The following is a 23573-nucleotide window of genomic DNA, read 5'->3' as shown; positions in this document are numbered from 1 at the left end:
ACACAAAGAAATTCCAAACTGACGTGAATGTTCCCACTTTTTTTCTGCTAAAAAACCTTTTTAAAATTCATAAGCATGTTTCTTGAGATATGAAACCTGTATAAAAGATTTGTTGTCTTGGGAGACATGGCCTGTATTACATTTATTAATGCCAAATCTCTATTAGTAACAATGATATTAGGAAATGTACGATGAAACATTAAACTTTTTAGGTTAGCAACGCCTAAACTATAGTTGTCATAGCACTTAGCCTTCATGTAAACAATTGCAATGGAAAATGTCATCTAAGTGAAAGTTACACCAACAATCTCAAGTAAAGGGAGATGGTATCTGTTTATTTTATAGGTGTGATCCATAATCAAGACACTTAGCAAGACATGTAACAAATTAATACTAGTAGGATAAGCCTTGAATAAGCCTCTCACACAGTCGTTTGACTCATTAGTCCTATGCCACTCCACGTATTTATAATTGGATACCATTTTCATAAGTTGTTGCATATGTGATCTATCAATTTTTTCAACATATTTGTTTCTCTAGTGTTTATTGTATATAGTCTTTCTAGTGCTAACATTTTTCTCATCATGTTTTTTTATAGTCAATAGTATGTTTTTGCGTTTGATCATACTGTTTGACATATCAACCACTATGTTTTTTCTTTGTTAGATAATTGACCCATAAATAAATCTCCCTTTAATTGTTTTACTGTAGATGATTGTGAAACCTATAAACTACCTTTAAATTCCACTCATCATTGCTTGCCAATTTAAAACATATAATTGAAATAGGCAATCACAATTCTTTCTTTTCGTTTTCTTACACTACATTTCTTTTACATTTGCCTTATTCTTTTGCTACTTGTATTTTCCACTACATCACATACGAATCTGATTCTAGATTTTTTGCTTGGACCTCTCAAATTAAATTTTTTAATCATGATTACAAAATCAATATCTTTTCTCACCTATATTGCTCGAGAAATCAATGCTTCCCCATTACAAAACACATGCACAATGATTTAAGTTGTCACATTTTGCATCTATATAAACTAATATTAAAAGCACAATATTTATGCCTCATAAATTTTGCTTCAAAACCATAATTTTACCTTTTCAATACTAAATGAAAAACTACAATCATATTTAGTGTCCAAATTATTGGGTAGTTCATTCCATTCTATCAATGTAGTTCCCAAATTATTTTGCATGCTAATAAAAAAATTAAAAAATATTACTTATGAAAAATGCATTTCCTGTTCATTGCATAGTTTTCCAAAAAAGTATTTTCGGTACATTCAAAAAGTTTTCAAAAATAATTTTTTGGTAAATTGCTTACATTTTTAGAAATGAATTTTTGAAAGTTACTGCACAATCTCAAATATGTATATCCCGTTACATAAAGATTCTTTCAAAAATTCATTTTTGGTAACTCATATCCAGAAAACATATGAATCTTTTCAAAAATAAATTTTTTGAAACTAAAGCTATATTCCAAAAATGTAATTTTGAAATGTGCAAATTTAGGGATAAATTCAGCTTACCTAATCATCATCCCTTAAATCTTCATTATTGTAGACGTTTCTCTTAAGTTCACTTTCTATTTTAACTGTATACAAAATATTACAAATTTTAATTGTGAATTTTAACAATAATATCAACATTGCTGGGAAGAACAAGGAAAAAGGAAAAGGGGCAAAGAAATGAGAAAAACAAGAAGAAGGGTGTATGAAGATAAAAAAGTAATTTACTAATTAGTATTTAAGTAATCATGTCATATCATATAAATATATAAAACTCAAATATTTTGTAATAAATGCAAAGTGTTTTACACAAATTCTAAACTTATTTTTTTTTTAATTTTATTACCTAAACACAATATACTAGTTGCCTAACATTATATAAATTCTTTACTTTTGATTTTCTTCTATTCATATTCTTTAAAACCATTATTTATTAAAATTTATTGAAATCTTTAGTTTTCTAACATTTATTTTTTTACTTGTAATTTTTCATGACTTATGATTTCCCATTTTCTTTTTTAGGGACAAGAATTTTTTTAATTTTCTTATAACTTTTTGTTTTCCATCTTTTTTTTAGGGATAAAAGGGTTATATGTATTAAATGCAAAGTGTTTTACATAAATTCTAAACTTATATTTTCTAATTTTATTACATAAACACAAAGCCTTTTGGTTGCCTAACAATATATGAATTCTTGACTTTTTGTTTTCTTCTATTTGTATTCTTTGAAACTATTATTTGTTAAAATTATTGAAACCTTTGGTTTTCTAACATTTATTTTTTAACTTTTAATTTTCTTTTGACTTTTGGTTTTTCATTTTTTTAGGGATGAGTGGGTTTTTAATTTTCTTATAATTTATGGTTTTCCATCCTTTTTTTTTTTTTTTTAAATGAGAGGGTTATATAAATGTATTTCAAATGTGTATTACATTTTTTCCAATCAAGTGGTTTTTTTTATTGTGTTTTTAATTTTTTAATCATGATTTATAATTTTTATTTGGCATTTTAAGTTTTTTTGGCTGATCGATGTATTCTTTTAGTGTTTGTATTTTTTTTTCATTATCATAATTTCTTCATTTCAAGTTTGTCTTTTTACTAATTAGAATATGTTTGTTGATAGTAGAATGTTTATAATTATAAGACTAAATAATGTGTTAGCACAAAAATGATAGTGGTTGATAAAAAGGTATGTAAATAAATTTTTTTTTCTTTTTTATTTTCATTGCTTTGATTTACTTTATCGTTTTTGTACTTATGTAGAGATTTTAAATTCCTGATATTCTTTAAAGTCGTAATGTATATTGATTGAAGAATAAGACGTAGGAAGGGGGTTTATATTATATCAAAATTTTTCTATTGTAAAAAAATGATTATCGGATAATTGTTACGAATGATATAATTTATTTTATGGCTAATACCATCATCAAAGAGATGCTTGATGAAGGTGTAAATATTTCACAATGTGGTTTTTTTTGTTCATAAGTTTTGATTGTTTTAATGAGGGTTCAACTTATATAAGTGCTTAATAGTTTTTTTTTAACAATTTATTATGGATTTTAGGTTTTGTATTTTTATTTAAAATATTCTTTTTAAAATTATTTTCGTTAGATGGTGTTGCTGTTCATATATATTTGTTAATCTCCAAACTTGTGATAATGAATTCATTAATTATGTAGTATTATGCCTTCAATTTAAGGTATTTTAATTTTTTTTATATTGACAATATCATAAGAGTGATTATTTATTTTTAAAAAATAAACTTTTATTATTATTGAAAGTAAATATTATTTTAATCATTTTTTTAGAGAAAAAAATTTATAAGCATTAGATTGTGGACAAGTTTATTTTTGAATTTTAAGATATACACTTAGTTTTGGAAAACGAGCATCAAATTGCTATACTTACTTCTTTGATTGCTAAAAGTTTTCAAAATTAGTCAATACATAAAAATTGCAAAATGAAATTTGAGTTGTTATAGTTATTTCTTTGACGACTAATAGTTTTCTTTTTTTATGACATTTTCACTATTTTGTTGGTTCTTTTTTTTTTTTTCATTGTGGCTATGATTTGATTTATTTAAAAATATTATAACTTTTGAATTAATAGTTTCTTTGTTGATTTTATTATAAATTTTCTTAAGCTCGTAGTAGTATTTGAGTTATATTGTGTTTTTATCATAAATTTATTTACAAAATTAAATGCTTCTTTTAATATTTTTTTAAACTAAAAGTTAAAAGTGGAATTTTTTTTGTTCTTTTAAAACCCATATCCTAATATCTTAAATTTTTAATCTATTTCAATCTTTTTAATTTTTTTCAATCTTTAATTTAACAATTTTTTAGTTTTTCAAACCCTTTTTTATTATTTTTGTCTTTATACAAAACGTACCTATTAGAAATCCAATCCTTTCTATGGATGAAATTTAAAAAAAGGTTAAAATGTTTAATTTATTTTTTGTTCTTTATAAAATTATATTTTTTAGCCTTGAATTGATCCTTATTTTGAAATAACAAAACATTAAGCTGAATAAGCTTGATCAAGATTTTGAAAAAGATTTATTTAGTACATATTCTTAAGTTTTATATTTTGGTACTAAATAAATAATATGATTTTCAAAGCTTAAACAAACCAAATCTATCTTTAAAGATTATTTATTTGAGCTTAAATGAAAGTTCAATTATTGTTTTTAAAGTCAACTTATTCATTTTGGACTTAATACAATTTTGACAATATTGGTTTTAAGAAAAAAATTAACTTAAAAAAGTTGTTTTACAATAACAAAGTTTTCTAACATTGAAATTATTTTATTTTTTTGTATTAATTCACAAAGTTTTAATATTTGAATTTTATATGGTTGGAAATCTCTTTGAGTCTACTTTCTAATGGACTAAACAAAATCAAAATTCAAATTTTCTAAGAAAAGATTTTGAATTTTTACTAGACACTCTGCAGTTGTCAAAAAAATTGCACAATGGGTAACTTTAAAAATTCACTATAATTCGTACTTAATGAATTAGGTGATGAATTTTCTATGGATAAAACTTTAAGTCTAGTTTCTAAATCTTCAAACGGTTTTGTGATTTTGATTTATATAACTCAAGATATGATCAAATTAGTGAGTAGAGTGCAAAACAAGAGACAACCACCCAGTCATTAACAGGATCGATCGCCTCATGGAAGGGATCGATTGGGTCATGTTTTTAAGCATGAAATGGCATAAAACTTGAACTAATCAATCGCCTCAATGAAGAGATTGATCGGTCTGGGCAGAATCACACCAACAACTATTTTTTCATGCTTTCAACGGTTATTTTCTTCTCCTAAGCATCCCCAACAGCTACTCATTCAATTTCTCTATAAATTAGACACTTCAACACACCAAGAAGATTGATGCATCAAGAGAGCAAAAGATAAAAAGCCATATTTTTATTCTCTCAAATAATCAAGAGTTTTTAGAGCTTTGAAGTCTATATCTTTATATTTATCGTATCCAAATTATATTTGCTGTTCATTCATCATTTCCTTGTACTTAAACTTAGCAAACACTTAGCCTTAGAGAGGTTGTTCTATTGTTTGTAAAATTACCTTTGATATACAAGTGTGGAAGAGAATAAAATGTAAGGTATCATCTTGAGAGCTTTGTATTGAGTTAGGTAAAATACTACAAAGGGTAGAGGTTTTTATCTTAAGCTTTAGAAAGAAAAAGATAGGTTGTATTTTCAATTCAAGAATAGTGGATTGAAGCCTTGGTATGGACAACTAAGAAGAGAAGACGTAGGTGCCTTGTGGAGAAAGACAGAACCTCTATAAATCATTATGTTTGATTTCTCTATCCCTATCTCCTTACAATTTATTGTTGTTTATATTTGATTTTAAGTTTATTAATTGTTATTGTTTGCATTATATTTTCATCAAAAGTGCTTATTGTTTTAATTTCCTTTCAACTATATTGAAATCATTGTTTAGGAAGAATTTAGAGAAATCCAATTCACCCCTTTCTTGGATCACTATCTCACCTAAAAAGCTAATAATTGGTATCAGAGCTTTGATCTCTTTTTATAGGTTTAACCACCTTAAGTAAAGATCCTATGGCTCAATTTTGGTTCCAAGATGGTGAGGAAGTCCTCAAAGCTCCCATGGTTGATAAATTTGAATTTTGTGAATAAAGAAGGAGGATGAAGATGTTCATAATGACCCAAGATTTTAGAGCTTGGAATTCCTTCAACTGATACAAACTACATGAGGTAAATAATAAATGATGCAAAGGCCAAGTGCATTCTCTATGGAGCTTTAGATGATTACAACTTCAACTTGGTCTCAAAATGCTTAACCTCAAATGAGATATGGAAAAAGTTGGATAAGCAATATGAAAGATAAATTATCAACCAACATGCACCATGTCTCATGGCTATTGAGGAACCAAAAGTAACCTCTAACTCTTGTGATTCAAACTCTTATACTTTTGATGAGTTAGAAGATGCTTACAATGTATTTAGTTATTGAGTTTGAAAATATGCATTTGGGACATAAGAAAATTATTTCAAAATTGAATGTTGAAAATGATTTTTTGATGAATGCAAAAAATGTTTTGGAAAAAGAAAATGAAAAGTTGAAACTAAATTTACAAACTTCTTTAAGTAGAAATGAATTTTTTGAAAAAGGAAATTTTGATTTGAAAAAGAAATTTGATGATTTGATGAATAAGAAACAAAATCTCTTAAAGAATTTATTTAGTACTAAAATGATTAAATACAATTTTTGTAATTTTCATGGTCATACTATACATACTTGTCCCATAAAGAGAAGTTCTATTTAGAATTAGGCAAGTATGGGTTTCAAAAGGAACAAGAGACTTGGTGACTAACTTTCAAGGACCCAAAGCAATTTAGGTACCAAAAATCAAATGAAAAATGTCTCTTATAGGTGTGCTAGGGCAATGAGCTACAATGTGAGATTGAAGATTGAATACTCTAAACACACAATGGAGATGGGTAACTTTTAAACTTTTATTTGAAGAGAATATGAATTTGGTTACCTATTTTTGATGAAATATGAATGCTTGATTGATTATGCAAATTTTGGTTAACATTATTACAAGACATAAATTGTATAATCTTGGGAAAATGTGAGCTTGAATTGAATATGCATTTATTTTGCTTTTAAATATGTTTGAAATGCTTGTTGAAATTGTTTGTGGTGTTAAATAAAACTTTTCTAAATGGTTTGAAGAGCTTAAGTGTATGGTTAAACATATTTGCACTTCTTAATAACCATTTTCAAGGAAATATGGGGATTAAGAGTTGACTTTTTAATTTCCTTGTTTCTAATGCCAAATGACCACTTGAACAACTTTGTTTTGTCATTTGAAACTTGTTGGAATGGTTCAAGTTGGATAAAAATGAGCTTGACTAGTTTTGAGATTTATTAAGGTATATTTCAAGCAAAAATGAGTTTTAAAGTGCAAAAATCAAAATCCTAGACATATTAAGCTTTAAATGATTTATCCTATGGTATTTTGCATAAATATACTTGTTTAAATGATTTTAGTATGATAGAAATGACTTTTGTGATTTTTATGCATATTGATTTATAATTGTTAACATGCTTATATGACCATATTGATTAAAATTGCTCAATTTGTTTATAATGCTTGGGTCTTGTGAATTCTTTAAACTTGATTGTGTTATACATAATTGTTTTAACTCTTGATTTGTGATTTTAGAAATTAATGATCATCTTGTGCTTAAATCATGTATATTGATGTTTGATTATTCATTTTTTGATATCTTATGAAATAATCTTGAAATATGATTTAATTCTATATCCTTATTAATTCAAGATTTATTTCTTCTCTTGTGTTGATGAATTGATGAACTTTATATGCTTAAAAGATATATATTGATTCTTTGTTCATCTATGTTTTTTGTTAAGGTATGTGCTCATATGATGATTGGTTTAACTTGACCTTAATACTTATGATTTGAAATTGCTTAAATTATCTATTTTTTAATTTTTGAAATATGCTTATTTTTGTGCTTAAATGTTTTATTAATTTTATGAAATATTTTGGATCTTTGTGCTCAATTGATATATCTTTTAATTTGTGATTTTGAATATAATGAACTACTTGTTTGTAAATGAAATATGTTGTTCATTTATTGTTCTTGTCAAGTGTATACTTATGTGATAAATGTTATTTATTTTTACTTGACATGCTTGCAACATAGCTTAGTGAAAAATTTTCTTATGATGGTTATGTTTGTCTTAAGTCATTGTTGATTATGGCTTATAATTTGTGTAGACATATTTATGTTTTTGTGCTAAAATTCTCTTGAATATATTTTTTGATGATAAATATGTCTTTCTTAAGTATTTTTGAATTCTATAGGGCCTCAAATTGGTTTTGACATATTCTTTGGTGATTTCTTGAACATACATGAATATTGAATATATTTAAATTGTGTTTATGAATGATCTAAAAATTTTGATTTTTGCACATTATATGAGAACTTTTGCTTTTAGTGTCATTTTTATGCTATTTGATGTTTAAATTGATATATGACCTCTAGCTTAAGTATATATATTCCTTGCAATTGGCAACTTGTGCTTAGTGAATAATTTTTTTTTTTTGCCTACAATGACTTAGAATATGGAATTGTTTTCTAACAATTGGTATAATTTTTATTAATTGATTTTCTTGATGCTTCTAATAAAAATCCTTTGTCAAGAATATTTTTTAAGTTTATGCTAGGAGAACTTGAAATGAGCATGAATGAGCCTATATTTTTAGAATTTCAAGTATAGCAAGAAAATCAAGTCATCTTTATCAATCAAACCCAAGTACATTAAAGACTTAGCTCAAATGATTTGAAATGGAGGATTTAAAGCCTTACTCAACTACAATGAGTACAATAACATAGCTTGATAAGGATAGAGATAATTGTATTGAATCTATGCTATGTGTCTATGATTTATAATGTTTAATTCATGATTTGATAAATGCTTGCTTTGATTGTGTGCAAAAATGAGATATTGTGCTAGAACATATGAACACATTGCACAAATTAATCACCAAACCGCTTGGTAGATATTGCTCTAATATGTTTGAAAGCTTGGATTGATTAACTCACCTTCATTGATATTCATACCTAGTTCTTGAATGCTTTGATTACTAGTTTTTATTGCATGAATATTTGTTTGAATCTTTGAACATGAATATGAGTTGAATATATTGATTTCTTGATCTTTCAATTGCCTTGACTCATGGCTATGAACTATGAACTTACAATTTTGAAATTTATATACATGTTCATTGATTGAGTCCATTGAAATAGCATATACCACATTATGTCTAAATGTTTGTATCTTTATTGGTATATTGCTATATGTGATTTGAAATATTTTTCATATGCTTGTATGATTTTGATTAAAATATATATTTAGTACTTGCATATGTTTAGATTAAGTTCATTGCTATGCATTGAAATAATTTGAAATATATTTGAATAATTATACTTTTATTATTTCTTTGCTATAGCATATGTGTTCATCATGTTTGAAAATTACTTGAATAATCTTTGTTACGACATGATGATAATTGAACCTTATTGCTCATTCGTATTCATGCTTTATTAAATCCATATGAGCTTTTGGGTTCTTGTTTGGATAGGATAGCTTATGAAAGATTACTATTATCATTTATACATGTATTGAATGAAATTTTTATATGCTTGAAGTATGTGTGCTCTACGAAAGTTGTTGAATAAAATTGCTAACAATTGGTAACAATTGATATCAAAATTGCTAAAGATTTTTTTTTAACTTTCATAGACACTTGTTTATGTGCCTATCCTTGATATAGCTTATATCTTTCATGCAAAATTATGTATGCCTTAAATTGATTAATCTTTATTTTGGAAAGGAGGAGAAATTTTAGAATACAATTTTGCTTGATTTGTTTTGTGATAACAATTGGTATGTTTTGTGATAACATATCTTTAACAATTAGTGTTCTTAACAATTGGTATGAGCTTGTATGCATTTGCTTGAATTTATGCTTAATTGCTATTGATGTTTTAGGTTCTAAGCACCTCTTATCCTAATATGATTTATGAGTAGATTACATATCATTTATTATCCTTTGCTTATAAATTTCATGTAGTACATTTGATGACTTATGCTAAAATGCTAAATTTGGATACACTTTTGTGATTGAGTACATGCATGTGAACTTCATTGGACATATTATATTTGATTACATGTATTGAAAATACTCTTGATATTATTGGTATCAAGCATTTTGTCCTATGCCTTGAACTGATCTCTCTATCTTTTGAAATGACAAAAAAAGGGGAAAAAGTTTAGAGATATTTTTTCTTGTATACTTATAGCAATCCATATAGGAGCTTAAATATTTGGTATAAAGAGCATAAACAAAAATGAGGAGAAATGTTTCATGAATATATTTGTTAATGATTCCCCTTTGTGTTTATTTGCTCATTAATATGCTCATGCCTTTTTGCTATGACAAAAAACGGGAGAAAGTCATATGGACAAATTTGCTTATGCTTGACATGCATATGTTTGATTGTGCTTATTTGATATATTTGACTAACATATGTTTCTTGAGTTGTGTTGGATTAAGATGCATAAATTGAGGGAAAGTTTTGCCATGCATTGTTTAATGGGGAGTTTTACAAAATGTCTTTCAAAATCTTAAATGTTTCAAAGAAAGTTTTTCATCAAGCAAATTTATCTTTAAGTTTTGTCATATCAAAAAAGGGGAGATTGTTAGCCTTGAATTGATCCTTATTTTGAAATGACAAAACATTAAGCTAAATAAGCTTGATCAAGATTTTGAAAAAGATTTGTTTAGTATATGTTCTTAAGTTTTATATTTTGGTACTAAATAAATAATATGATTTTCAAAGCTTAAACAAATCTTTCTTTGTTTTCATATTTCTCAAGCCAAATCTACCTTTAAAGATTATTTATTTGAGCTTAAATGAAAGTCCAATTGTTATTTTTAAAGTCAACTTATTCATTTTGGACTTAATACAATTTTGACAATATTGGTTTTGAGAAATAAATTAACTTAAGAAAACTGTTTTACAATAACAAAGTTTTCTAACATTGAACTTATTTTATTTTTTTATATTAATTCACAAAGTTTTAATATTTGAATTTTATATGGTTCGAAAGCTCTTTGAGTCTACTTTCTAATGGATCAAACCAAATCAAAATTCAAATTTTTTAAGAAAAGATTTTGAATTTTTACTAGACACTCTACAGTTGTCATAAAAACTGCATAAGGGGTAACTTTGAAAATTCACTATAATTCATACTCAATGAATTAGGTGATGAATTTTATATGAATAGAAAAAGCCCTTTAAGTCTAGTTTCTAAATCTTCAAACGGTTTGTGATTTTGATTTATATAACTCAAGATATGATCAAATTAGTGAGTAGATTGCAAAATAAGAGACAACCGCCCAGTCATTGACAGGATCGATCCCCTCATGGAAAGGATCGATCTGGTTATGTTTTTAAGCATGAAATGACATAAAACTTGAACTAATCGATCTCCTCAAAGAAGAGATTGATTGGGTATGGGCAGAATCACACCAACAACTATTTTTTCATGCTTTCAACGGCTATTTTCTTCTTTCAAGCATCCCCAACAGCTATTCCTTCAATTTCTCTATAAATTGGGCACTCCAACACACTAAGAAGATTGATGCATCAAGAGAGCAAGAGCCAAAAAGTCATATTTTCATTCTTTCAAATAATCAAGAGTTTTTAGAGCTTCAAAGTCTATATCTTTGTATTTATTGTATCCAAATTATATTTGTTGTTCATTCATCATTTTCTTGTTCTTAAACTTAGCAAACACTTAGCCTTAGAGAGGTTGTTTTATTGTTTGTAAAATTACCTTTGATATACAAGGGTGGAAGAGAACAAGAGGTGAGGTATCAGCTTGAGATCTTTGTAGTGAGATTGGGTAAAATACTACAAAGGGTAGAGGTTCTATCTTAAGCCTTAGAAAGAAAAAGATAGGTTGTATTTTCAATTCAAGAATAATGGATTGAAGCCTTGGTGTGGACAACTAAGAAGAGAAGACGTAGGTGCCTTGTGGAGAAGGACCGAACCTCTATAGATCATTGTGTTTGATTTCTCTATCCTTATCTCCTTATAATTTATTGTTGTTTACATTTGATTTTAGGTTCATTAATTGTTATTGTTTGCATTATATTTTCATCAAAAGTGCTTATTGTTTTAGTTTCCATTCAACTATATTGAAATCATTATTTGAGAAGAATTTGAAAAAATCCAATTCACCCCCTCTTGGATCACCGTCTCACCTAAAAACCTAACAATAGTTTATTTTAAAGATATTTTAGAGTAATTTTTAAAGTTTTACTTTTTATAGATGAAATGTTGAGAAAGATTAAATATATTAATTTATTTTTTAGTTTCTTAATTTTTTTTGTTTTGATTTTTAAGATATTTTAAAGTTCTTTTAGGGTTTTAATTTAAATAATTAAGCTTATAGTTTTTGTATGAAGATATTTTTCTAATAGGATTATCAGTGATATGTTCATTTTTATGAATGAAAAGTTGAAAAATATTAAAGGTTTTAATTTTTTGTTTTGGTTTTTTATAAAATTTATGCTTTAATCTCTTTAATATTTTAATGTTATTTCTGTTCACCTTTAAGAATTTTTTAATCTTAAAGTTAAGTGTATAATTTTAATTGTTTTAATCTCTTATTTATTGTTTTTTTTTCTAAAAAATATTAGTAACATGTTCCTTTTCTATAGATGAATTTGTGAAGGGTTAAAGATTTTTATATTATTTCTTGTTTTCTTATAAAATTCATTTTGTATTATTTTGTATTAATTTTTAAGTTTTTATAATTAGTAATGTTTGTATGAATTACATTGCGTAAGTAAATTTATATTTTAATTTAATTTAATAAAAAGTACATTTTTACTCGCATATTAGTTCGCAAATTCCATGTTAAAGCTATTCCTTGATATTATGTTAGTGTAGTTGTGATTTTACTTTTGGTTACTTTTTGTGTTAATTGTTAGATTTTAGGTAGTTTTAATCAATTCATGTAAGCAAATAAAAATCTATCAAAGCTAAAATTTTTAATTTACACACTTTTTGGTAATAAATTTTATTTATTTGTAGTAATCATAAAATATAAAATTCATTTTTATGTTGAAAATTTTGTTATCAAGTTATAATTAAATGTTGATGATGTTTGAGGTGCCTTCAATTTATTATTGGTTATACCATTTTTAAATAGTAATTATTTTTTTTTACCTTCTTGAATTTATTTATTTGTTGGATATATTAATATGTTATTTATATCTGTTATTGATGATTTGAGTAGTGTTGTATATCACAGATATTAGTGTAATATATTTTTTAATTATTTCTTAATAATTTAATTGGAAAAAAATCATAGTGTCTTAAGAAAAACATAATATATATATATATACACATATATGTATTGTATAAGATAATATTTTTTAATTATATTCTGTTGAATTTCATGTAGATACGAAGATGAGAAAAAAAAAGTTTTACTTGTTATAATCTTTAATAAAGTTTTTCATTAAATCATTTATTTAACACAAAAAATGATTTATTTGTAAAAGGATGCAAAGATCTTTAATTTCATGTTATAATTTTTTATAATGCTAAAATTAAAAGTTTCATTCTATAATAATTTATAATTAATATTATCATTTATATTTTAAAAAATTATAATAAATAATTAATATTGATTCAAATAAAAATATTAAAAAAAGCTTAAGCAATAGGTGTTACTCATCCAAATTACTCGTGATTTTTTTATAGTTGATTTTATAATCATTTTAATTACAAAAAAGAATAAAAAGAAAAAAAATTGAGTAAAAGAAGTTTCGAATAGTAGTAACATAACACTCAAAAATATTATTTTTTTATTTGCTTTAAACACTCTACAAAATATATTACATTTAAACAACGAGTTCTAATTAAAATATCTTTTTTATGTTTAATGAAGCATATATTAAAAAATAAATATTTTAGGAAAGATTAAGAAATAATAGTATTTTTTATTATTTAATATTTACTCATCATTGTATTGAGTTTCAATAAATCTCTATTTTTCATATAAATATATTAAAATATTAATAGAAATAAATAAATATTGAAGTTCAAAGGATATTTTAATAAATATTTCTAAAAGTTTCAATTAGAAACTCTTTCATTACACATTCATATTATATTTAAATGATTGTTTGATGATAACTATGTGAATTTGAATAATATTTTTTTCATTTTTACAATTTTTAATTCAAGTATGATTGATTTACTAAAATATTTTTATTAAATTTATTTCTAAATTATGAAACAAAATAATAAAAATTATTTTTTTAATAAATGAATTGGGTAGTGTTTGGTTATATAAAATTTCACATGAAACCTAAATCTCTTAACTTTATTACATAAAATGCAACCGTTTAACTTATCATTTTTAGACTTTTGGTTGCCTTACATTTATATAAACTTTTCACTTTTGATATTCTATGCATTTATAATATTCTTTTCAATTATTTTTGTTAAAATGTTTGTATACTTTTGATTTTCTTCATAACTTATGCTTTTCTTTTTATTTTCTTTTGATTATATAAGTGACATTAAATTTATCATTGGTTAGACAATTTTTAAATGATAATTTTTTTTCTTTTTAAATATATTTGTTTGTTTTTATTTTCATTTATTATTGATGGTTTGAGTAGTGATGTGAAACTACATGTAATTTGGTTTTTAGCCACATTTATAAACTAGATGTTTTAGTTTTATATAAAAATTAAATTATATAAAAATTAAATATTAGTTTAATTTGTATATTTTTAATTATTACTTAATCATATCATAAAAACCAATAGTGTGTAACTTGTTGAGCTATTTATATTAAAATATATATTGTATAAGATAATAATTTTTCAATTGTATTTGTCAAATTTCATGTAGATTTAAAAATAAGCAAAAGGATCCATTTATTGTAATTTTTAATAAAAATTTCATTTATTTGACACAAAAGAAATTGATTTATTTTAACGAATATATAAAAACTTTTCAATTTCATATTGAAAACTTTTTATAATGTTAAAAGAAAAGGCTTCATTATCTTAATAATTTATGGTTAACATTATTTATATTTTTAAAAAAATTAAAGCAAATATTTGATATTGATTCAAATAAATATATTAGAAGCAAAACTTAAAATATAGGTGTTACTCATGCAAATAAATCTTGATTTTTCTATAGTTGATTTATTTTTACATCATTTTAATTAAAAAAGTTGAACATTGAGTAGTTTTGAGTTGATAACAAATAACCTAACACTAACAATATTATTTTTTTATTTACTTTATACTTCTAGGTACATATATACACACAAAAAAAAAGTATTAGGGGTTTAACGTAAAATGAATAAAGCTCATAGCTATCTAAATGTGTTTATTTGTTTATTTAAGTTTACTTATCAAAATAATTTTTTGTTAAAATAACACCTTCATTTAGTTAATGAAAATAAATCCTTTCATTTTTTTTTTATCATTGGTCCCTTCAAATACAAATTTTAGCGATATCATATATTTTAAAAAATACAAACATAAACAAGAAACAAAGTAAAAATATTATTATTTATTTGATTTAATATATTAAAAATAATTATTCTTCATTTTATTTCTCTGTAATGTTAGGTTTTCATATAATAAATACAAATATTAAATATTTTTATTTTTTCTGAGTATAAATTAGATTAAATAAAAATAATAATATGAAAAGTTAGCATATTAATTTCAATGTTTGTAAGTATTAATTTTTTTTGAATAAATTAACATAAAAAATAGAATATGAATGGTTAGCATATTTATCTATATTTATAATTAGGTTTCAAACAACAAATATGTTAATTAATGATGCATATATATTATATATTAAGTTGTTAGGATCTATTTGGTATGCAAGATTATGACATGATAGGATAAAATGATATTATAAATAAGATTAAATTAAATAATTATCATCTTATCTTATATTTGATATGTATAAAACTTAAAATAAGATAATTTATTTATTGGTCAAAATTATCTTTATTAAAGTTTATACAATTTAAATTATTGATGTAATTTATAAGGATATAATAAAACATATAAGTTCAATCTTATAAATTAAAAATAATTATTTTTATTTTGAGAGAATTGAATTATCTCATGAAAGATATGATAATCATCCTATAATATTCATTATCTTATACACCAAATATGACCTTAATTCATTATTTATTTGAAATAAAAAGTAAAATATGAAATGTTAGAATATTATTTTTTTATGTTTTCATATTTCAGTAATTAATGATTTTAAAATAAAAAAGAGAAAAATATGTAAATTAACTTTTCAAAATTTCATTATTTTCTACAAAAAAACAAATCAAAATGATAAGATAAAAAAAATCTATAAATATTATCATATTAATTTCAATATTTTCACAATCAATTTATTTTTAAAAACTTTTATTATTTTACTAATAGCTGAATTTAAGAAAAATGACAGAGATATGAAAAGTCACATAAAATATTATATTAATTTCAATAAAGGGATCAAATTATATAATTGTAAAATTAATTTTTTATACTCTTTTATAATTTCTTAAATGATAAATATTTTTATAAATTGATCATTAAATTTAACAACCTATTTGTATGTATCATTCATGTAGAGTTTCAAGTTAATTCAATATTCTTATAATTTTAATCGAAAGTAATATCACTTTTAATATATACTAATGATTAAAATTTTATTATTATAACATAAATAGATTAACAAATATTTTAAATTTACTTGAAATTTGGCAATACATTATTTACTTAAATACATCACAAAATTCAATGGTTGGATTAGCAAAAATAAATTGCATAAAAAAATGAGATGGTTCAAAACTAATTTAGTTTTAAACATGTCTAAGTAAATCTCTCTTCAATTCTAATTTTCATATTTCTTTATTTAATAATTTAAAAATATATTTTTGAAAAAAAAATTACAAATTATCCTTATTTAAAATTTTTTATATTCTGCTAATTACTTAAATTAAATTAATAGTAGAGTCGAAAAGTGATAAATGATTATTATATGAATTCCAATTTACACATATTTAATGAGTTAATGATTTAAAAATAAATCTTTAAAAATAAAGAATATAAATAAATTTTACTAATTTTTTATTTTTACCTTTTTTTTTTTATAGATTTTATTATTTCATTCGTCTTTAATAGCAAATTTTTTTAACATGATTGTTATTTTAATTTTTTAGTATTTTTTAATTTAATTTAATTTTTATTTTTAAAAGATTACTCGTGTGAAGGACCAGTCAAAAAACTTAATTTATTTAAAATTAAATTTGTAATATAATTATTAGGGTGCATCAGTAAGTATTGGATTTAAATAAAACACCCCAAAACCCTATGCACTCCTTTTCACCTCTGAGTTCTAAGGTTGTACTTGTCTCCGACGGAAAAAACGCAGGCTATCAAGCCTCATCAAGTGGTCTGTTCTCCTCCACTTTCAGCATCCCGTCTGTTGGCTTCAGCTTCGTTAATTTCTCAAATCCATGTATTATTCCTAACCTTTAGTTCCATCTTCCTTCCCTTTATTGGTTTTCAACTGAAATGTCAAATGAAATGGGGGTGGTTTCATAGCTATTTATTGATCCCACACCAACACCGTATCATTTTACTTATCCTGTGTTTCTCTGTGTTGGGTACCTTGGAAATTGATCAATCAAATCGCTAATAATAAAATTGTCAACTTTTTTATTTGCAGAGGAAAGCCAAGATGCCCCACAGAACACGTCCTATGACGGCGCTGTTAGTGTTCACTGTCGTTAACGTTGTCCTGGTCTCAACCATTACTCCTGTCTATGATTTTGTCTGCTTCCTTCCTTACTGGGAAAGAAGGGTTTGTTTCTCCTTACTTTTCTTGTTTCATTTTCGTGCCTGCAACTTTGTTTTATTGTTGTCATATGTTTCCGCCTGCTGATTACTTCGAGATAAAATGGTCTTATCCATATGAAAATTATGGTGTAGCAGTGGAAATTTCAAGTTTGAAGTGATTTATTTGGCCATTGATGTGTTTGGAGGTCTTGTTTTGAAGGATACAAATGAAATGATTGCTTAAATGGTATTAATATTTGTTGCAACCAGAAATCAAATGGGTAAAAGTTGGTTCCTTTGTCCTATGATGAAGTTGGATTTTGTCTTTCACAAGGTCGCTACTATTGTGCCTGTAACTGTTAGGACAATCTTGATGTGATAGAACTAGTTTCGGATTATCCTATATGTTTAATATCAATCCAAAGTCATTTTCTTCTACCATTTCTGTAGCATTATGGAACAATCAAACTGTATTATATCAGCATAATCCTGCAATGCTTTATGTCTGATCAATTATCAATGCTTGAGTGAAAAAATAACTGAAGCATCATTGAATTGAGCTGCTCAAGAGATCTTTTCCGAGACTCAATCATACTGCAAATGATAAATTGTTATGCTACTACAAGTAATATTTATCTAACAATAGCAGGATTCTGTTGTTTGAGAATTTGGTTAATTGTGAGAACACCAAAATCCAAATTACCATTTCTCTTCTTCTTTCACCTTCATTTCATAAGTATTGTTTCTGCTTGCTAATCATCTGAGAGATGACAAACTAAAATGGGCAATTATCACTGCGGTCTTATCTTTCCTTTTAGGTTGAAAAAGTTTTACTTTACCACAGTCATATTGGTTTCTTTAGGATATTTGCAAATATTTAGAATGTAATCATACATTGTCATTTGATATATGGCTAATCATCTGAGAGATGACAAACTAAAATGGGCAATTATCACTGTGGTCTTATCTTTCCTTTTAGGTTGAAAAAGTTTTACGTTACCACAGTCATATTGGTTTCTTGAGGATATTTGCAAATATTTAGAATGTAATCATACATTTTCATTTGATATATGAGCAACTAGAGCATACAGAAAAATGCTCACTCTTAATCTGTGTGAGATGCATGTGCATCTATACTCAACGTTCTCTCTGTATACTTTAGTAAATCTGTTGTGCAGATTCTTTCTTTCCTTAGTTTTTCATTTCATAGTATATGATGATATATCAAGGTTCAATAGTACCATAATAAATTCTAGGAGCTTTTCCATAGGCAAATAATGCTCGAACTATCGAACTGGTACTAAATTTTGAATGTAAAATGTGGATTGTGTCTTGGTGGACTGCAGCTTAGATAATGTGGCCTCTTTTAGTAAGTTTGCATGCTTAGCTGGTACTATAACAAAACTTTTGGCTGAAGAAGAATAGCTTGCAAGCTAGAGAGAATGTGATGGTTATCTGCTCTATACGATTGGAGGACCTGATTGTATTGTATGGACAATTTTGAAGTGCAATCAAAATTGTCCACCAAAGATCCATTTTAGTTGTCATGCATCTGAGTGCAGTCAACTTTCTAATTCCTTTACATAGTTATACACTTAATACACGGTTCATGCAAGCAATTGGATTATGTTTTATTGGCTCTAGGCGAAGTGAATCACCAAAGAAACCATATAGAAAGAATGTGATTGCTATCAACTGAAGAACTGTATGCTTTTCTTACATGTTTTGTCATGTTTAGTTATCTAGCTAAATCTTCTTGGTTTTCCCTTCATTCAAATTTGATTCAATTTTTGGATTTTGGTCTGATGATGCCAATCAAACATATCACTTACCACAAACTCAACTAGTGTTGCACATTGTCATCAAATATGTACTGCCCATACAGGTTGATTTTTTCTGCATGTGTTTGGATGTGTTTGGTTTCTACCTAAGTCTTGTGGTTTTTTATTTTGTTTTGTTTCAGCGAGAACGGCGTCGTCTTGAGCATGAAGCTTTATCAAATAAATCTCAATCACCCTGAAAGATCTCTAAGATCCTCCTTGATAATAGGTTTCTTAATTAATGAGTACATTATCAAATGATTCACTCTAAGTGACAATTTTTCTTTTTGGAAGTGAAGAAGTAGAAGTACCATAACAGGTGAGAAGTCCTTTCCCCTTGCTTGTTTGTATTGAATTTCCTTAGCTGTAGATTGGAAACTGTCACTGTGAAAAATGCGAAATGCTATGTCAAAATTTTCACAAGACATCATGGATGCCATTAAAGTGGTTAAAATTATTAAGTTTGGGCTGCGCAGATGGTGTATGATTCAATGAAGTGTCGTAATCAAACATGAGACTTGAAATCTTAAGTTGTCAGATTTCTTGGAATCAAATGAATAATGTCTTTAGCCTTATCAGTGTTTGGATCTCCCCTTAGATTGGGGATAATTGCATGGACAAATAAGAAAAAAAAAAAGTTCAAGATTTTGAAGTTGAAATGACTTGATCAATCATAAACTTGTAATTCACATGGCTTCCTTTATTTTCAATTTTCTCAATGATTTGTATTGGTGGGTAGTTGGCATTGTAAGTTCTCAGATATTGTACCATTTTTTCCTTAATAATATTAAAAGTTGCAGCTTATGTAAACTTGTCTTTGCCTATCTCTCGTAGAGTTGGACAAGAGTTAAAGATACATAAAAAAAATTTAAAATAAAAAGGCAACAACAACAACAACACAAAAAGAGAAATCGATATAAGCAGAAGGTAAGAGGGATTATGATAGGATGGTTGGCTCTTATCTGTCTTCTATGACTACATGCCACTATCATCATCTTATCTTTAAATTCTTATTAATTTATTTGTCTTAATAGTAATACTTAAATACCATTATAAAATTTTAAATTAATAAATTTATCTTTAAATATAAGTTTTTTATTAATTATTTAAGTTTAATTTAAATAAATTAAAATCAAACTACTTAAAATTTTAATTCCAAAAGTATTAAAAGTAATTGATTAAAATATTTTAAACTTAGATTTTATAAATTTTAATGTAAATTATTTTTTTTACTATTAAACTTTATTTTATAATTAAAATAAAAATGTTAAAAGTGATTGATTAAAATATTTAAAAAAAAATAATTCCAAAAGTATTAAAAGTAATCAATTGAAATACCATTAGTGATTTTTTTATAAATTTTAATTTAAATGATTTTTTTTTTTATAATTTGACTCTTTTTTATAATTAGAATAATTTTTTGCATCAAATAAAAATAAAAATTTTATTAATTTATTTAAGTTCAATTTAAATAAATTAAAACTAAAATTAGAGTTTATGTGAAATTAGAATATTTAAAATTTTAATTCCAAAATTATTAAAGGTGATTTGACTAAAATATTTTTAGTAATTTTTTTTTTTGTAAATTTTAATTTAAATGAATTTTTTATTATTAGATTTTTTTTATAATTAAATTGAAAAAGTTTTAAAAGTGATTGACTAAAATATCCTTAATAAATTTTAATTTCAAAAATGTTAAAAGTGAGTGATTAACATATTATTAGTAATTTTTTTTTAAATTTTAATTTAAATGACTTTTTTATTATTAAACTCTTTTATAAGTAGAATGATTTTTCACATCAAATAAAAATATAAATAAAATGAGATCAAAATTTAGTGCGCATAAGAATAAAATAATTATATAGAGTTTGTTTCTTTAGTTGTTGTAAAAACAATTGTATATATATTGATGTTGATAAATAAATTCATTAAAGATAATTATAATTAAGTCATTAAAACATGGTATTTTTCTATTTTTTACGTTTCAATTTTTTGTTTTAATATATTAACTATATATGTTAATGATTTTATTATTTATAGGTTTTATGAGTTGATCATTTGATCAGATGACAATTAAATCTTTTTAATCCCTTGAAATAAATATATCAATCTTACAATTTAGTCTGACTGTTATAATTAATTTCTTTCTTGTATTTTTCTTATGAGAATTTATAATTGTTATTGCCATGAACAAAAACTAATACCAAATTAAATGTAAATCAATTGCACTCTACACCAACAATTAGTATTATATGATTTATTGAACACTTTAATTTAACTTTTCACTTGTAAAATTGGATGATTTAGGAGGTAGTGGAGTTACTAGTAGCTAAGGATTGAGTCCTATTAAATCGTCCTGAGAATTGTTCACCTTGATTTGAATAATAATTAATTTAAATTTTTTTCAAAATTTATCTTAATATGTATATATACGACTAATTTATTTCAAAATTATTTAATCTTTCCTAATTTTATAAGTTGCTTGCTTTTTTTTGTCATTTAAGTGGTTGAACAACTTAAAATGAATTATTCTAAGTAAAAATGATCGAGTGAAGTAAAATTAATTTTTTTTAGTGAATTCTTTCAAGGTGTGACAAAATTTATTAGAATTATCTTTTGAATATATTTATATCAAAGTTAAATTCATTCATGAAAATTTATATTGTTAACACTAAAAATGAAATTATTATAAATTGTATAGTTATTACATAATAAATTTGTTATTTTGAGACCTAGACTTTTCTTAAGAAAACATAACAAGCACCAAGATTAGCATTTTATTTTATTTTTAAAATTATGTATTTAAATATTTTTATATAATAAAAATTTTGTACAATAATTTTGTTAAATAAAATAAAATTTAAATATTTAATTGGTAGAATACAATTTCATTCAATTGATAGAGGCAACAATGGAAGATTATTTTAAGCTAAAAATGAGGCTAAAGTTGATTAGCTATAAAAAAAGATTAGTACGATATGATATTTCAATAAAAAAAATACAAATATATTGATTTTAAATTTCTTTAGTATTAATTAGAAACTCTTTTATTTGGAGAAACAATGTAAACTCCTTCATTTTCTCATTTATATATGTTGAAAAATGTTTATTGTTATATCAAAATTTTTAAGGTTGTCATATTAGGTAATGTTTGTTCAAAAGAATTTAAATTCATCAAATTAATTATCATTCTTACATTTAATATAAAAATATTATTATAAATTATAATTTAATTAAACTTAAAAGTGATTTAAGGGCATTTATTAGTAAAATTTATTTGATAAATCTTTATTTAATTTTATATTTAGTATTTCAATTATTTTAAATTTTTACTTTTTTATAATTTCAAGTTAGATTTTAGAATCAAGATTAGCAATAAATTAGGTTAAGTCAAGTTTTATTATCTACTTATATTCATAGTGTACTTAATTATTCACTTATGTACATGGGTAAATTTAACTTAATAATTGGTATATGCTTCTTTTTATTTAAAAAACTGAATCCTAATTGTCCTAAATCTAAATAACAAAGAAGTATACTTAAATACTTATAACTGTAATTTTACTAGAAATACTCTTAGAATTAATTAACTAATTCAACCACAAAATAATAAAAATAAGACATTGAAGATAAAGGTTAAAAAGGTTTAAATAAAAAAAATTTAAATTGTTATAGAAGATGAAAAAAAAATATTAAATTTTGATTAGGTTAATATTTCAACTTGAATTTTAATTATGCTCAATCATTTCAGATTTTAAATAATTAATAAGGTATTAATTTTTTAAAATCAATTGAAATATAGTCAAGTTAGTTCAATTTTATAATTATGTATATTATATTATTTTTTTAAATAAGTAAAAATTTATTTTTACTTAATTTGAGTTTTGATTGTTTCAAGTTTGAGTTGATTAATTTATGTTATTTTAACTATATATTTACGACATAGGTAATAAATTTCAAAATAGAATGAAAACATAATACAATGAAAATTAAAGTGCAAAAGTTATGAAAAAATTAATGATAATTCTAGAAGAAAATCCTTGTGCTCAAGTCTTGCAAAGACTAAAGATATATCTTTTTTTGAGGATTTTAAAATTTGTATTACAAAAATGTTAATTTATATCCATTTTCTTATAATCATTTAATTATTGATTAAGTTGCTGCTATATTGGTTGAAAAAAACAATTAAAACATTTTATTTGAAAGAAATATCATAGTTCATACTCATTTAGGAAGATAA

General features: G+C 24.1%; 1 protein-coding gene across 2 annotated transcripts; it reads left to right on the top strand.

Moving 5' to 3' along the window:
• Positions 1-17030: 17030 nt before the first annotated feature.
• On the top strand, positions 17031-20143 carry LOC111316043 (uncharacterized). 2 transcript variants are annotated; one of them, XR_016333030.1, is made up of 4 exons: positions 17031-17193; positions 17404-17538; positions 19477-19652; positions 19810-20143. XR_016333030.1 is itself a non-coding variant. In XM_022918055.2 (3 exons), the coding sequence occupies exons 2-3, from the start codon at positions 17416-17418 to the stop codon at positions 19531-19533; spliced, it is 180 nt and encodes a 59-aa protein (XP_022773790.1). In that variant the 5' UTR covers positions 17031-17193; positions 17404-17415; the 3' UTR covers positions 19534-20143. The 2 variants fall into 2 exon arrangements, 1 of the variants encoding a protein (XP_022773790.1); XM_022918055.2 differs by having other exon boundaries at positions 19477-20143.
• The last annotated feature ends 3430 nt before the right edge of the window (positions 20144-23573 follow it).

The sequence above is a fragment of the Durio zibethinus genome, chromosome 24 (assembly GCF_047325235.1).
Source record: "Durio zibethinus cultivar Kanyao isolate XHJ-2024 chromosome 24, ASM4732523v1, whole genome shotgun sequence".
Taxonomy (NCBI): Eukaryota; Viridiplantae; Streptophyta; class Magnoliopsida; order Malvales; family Malvaceae; genus Durio; species Durio zibethinus.
The sequence above is the reverse complement of the archived record's forward strand: the minus strand, read 5'-3'. Positions and strand labels throughout refer to the sequence as shown.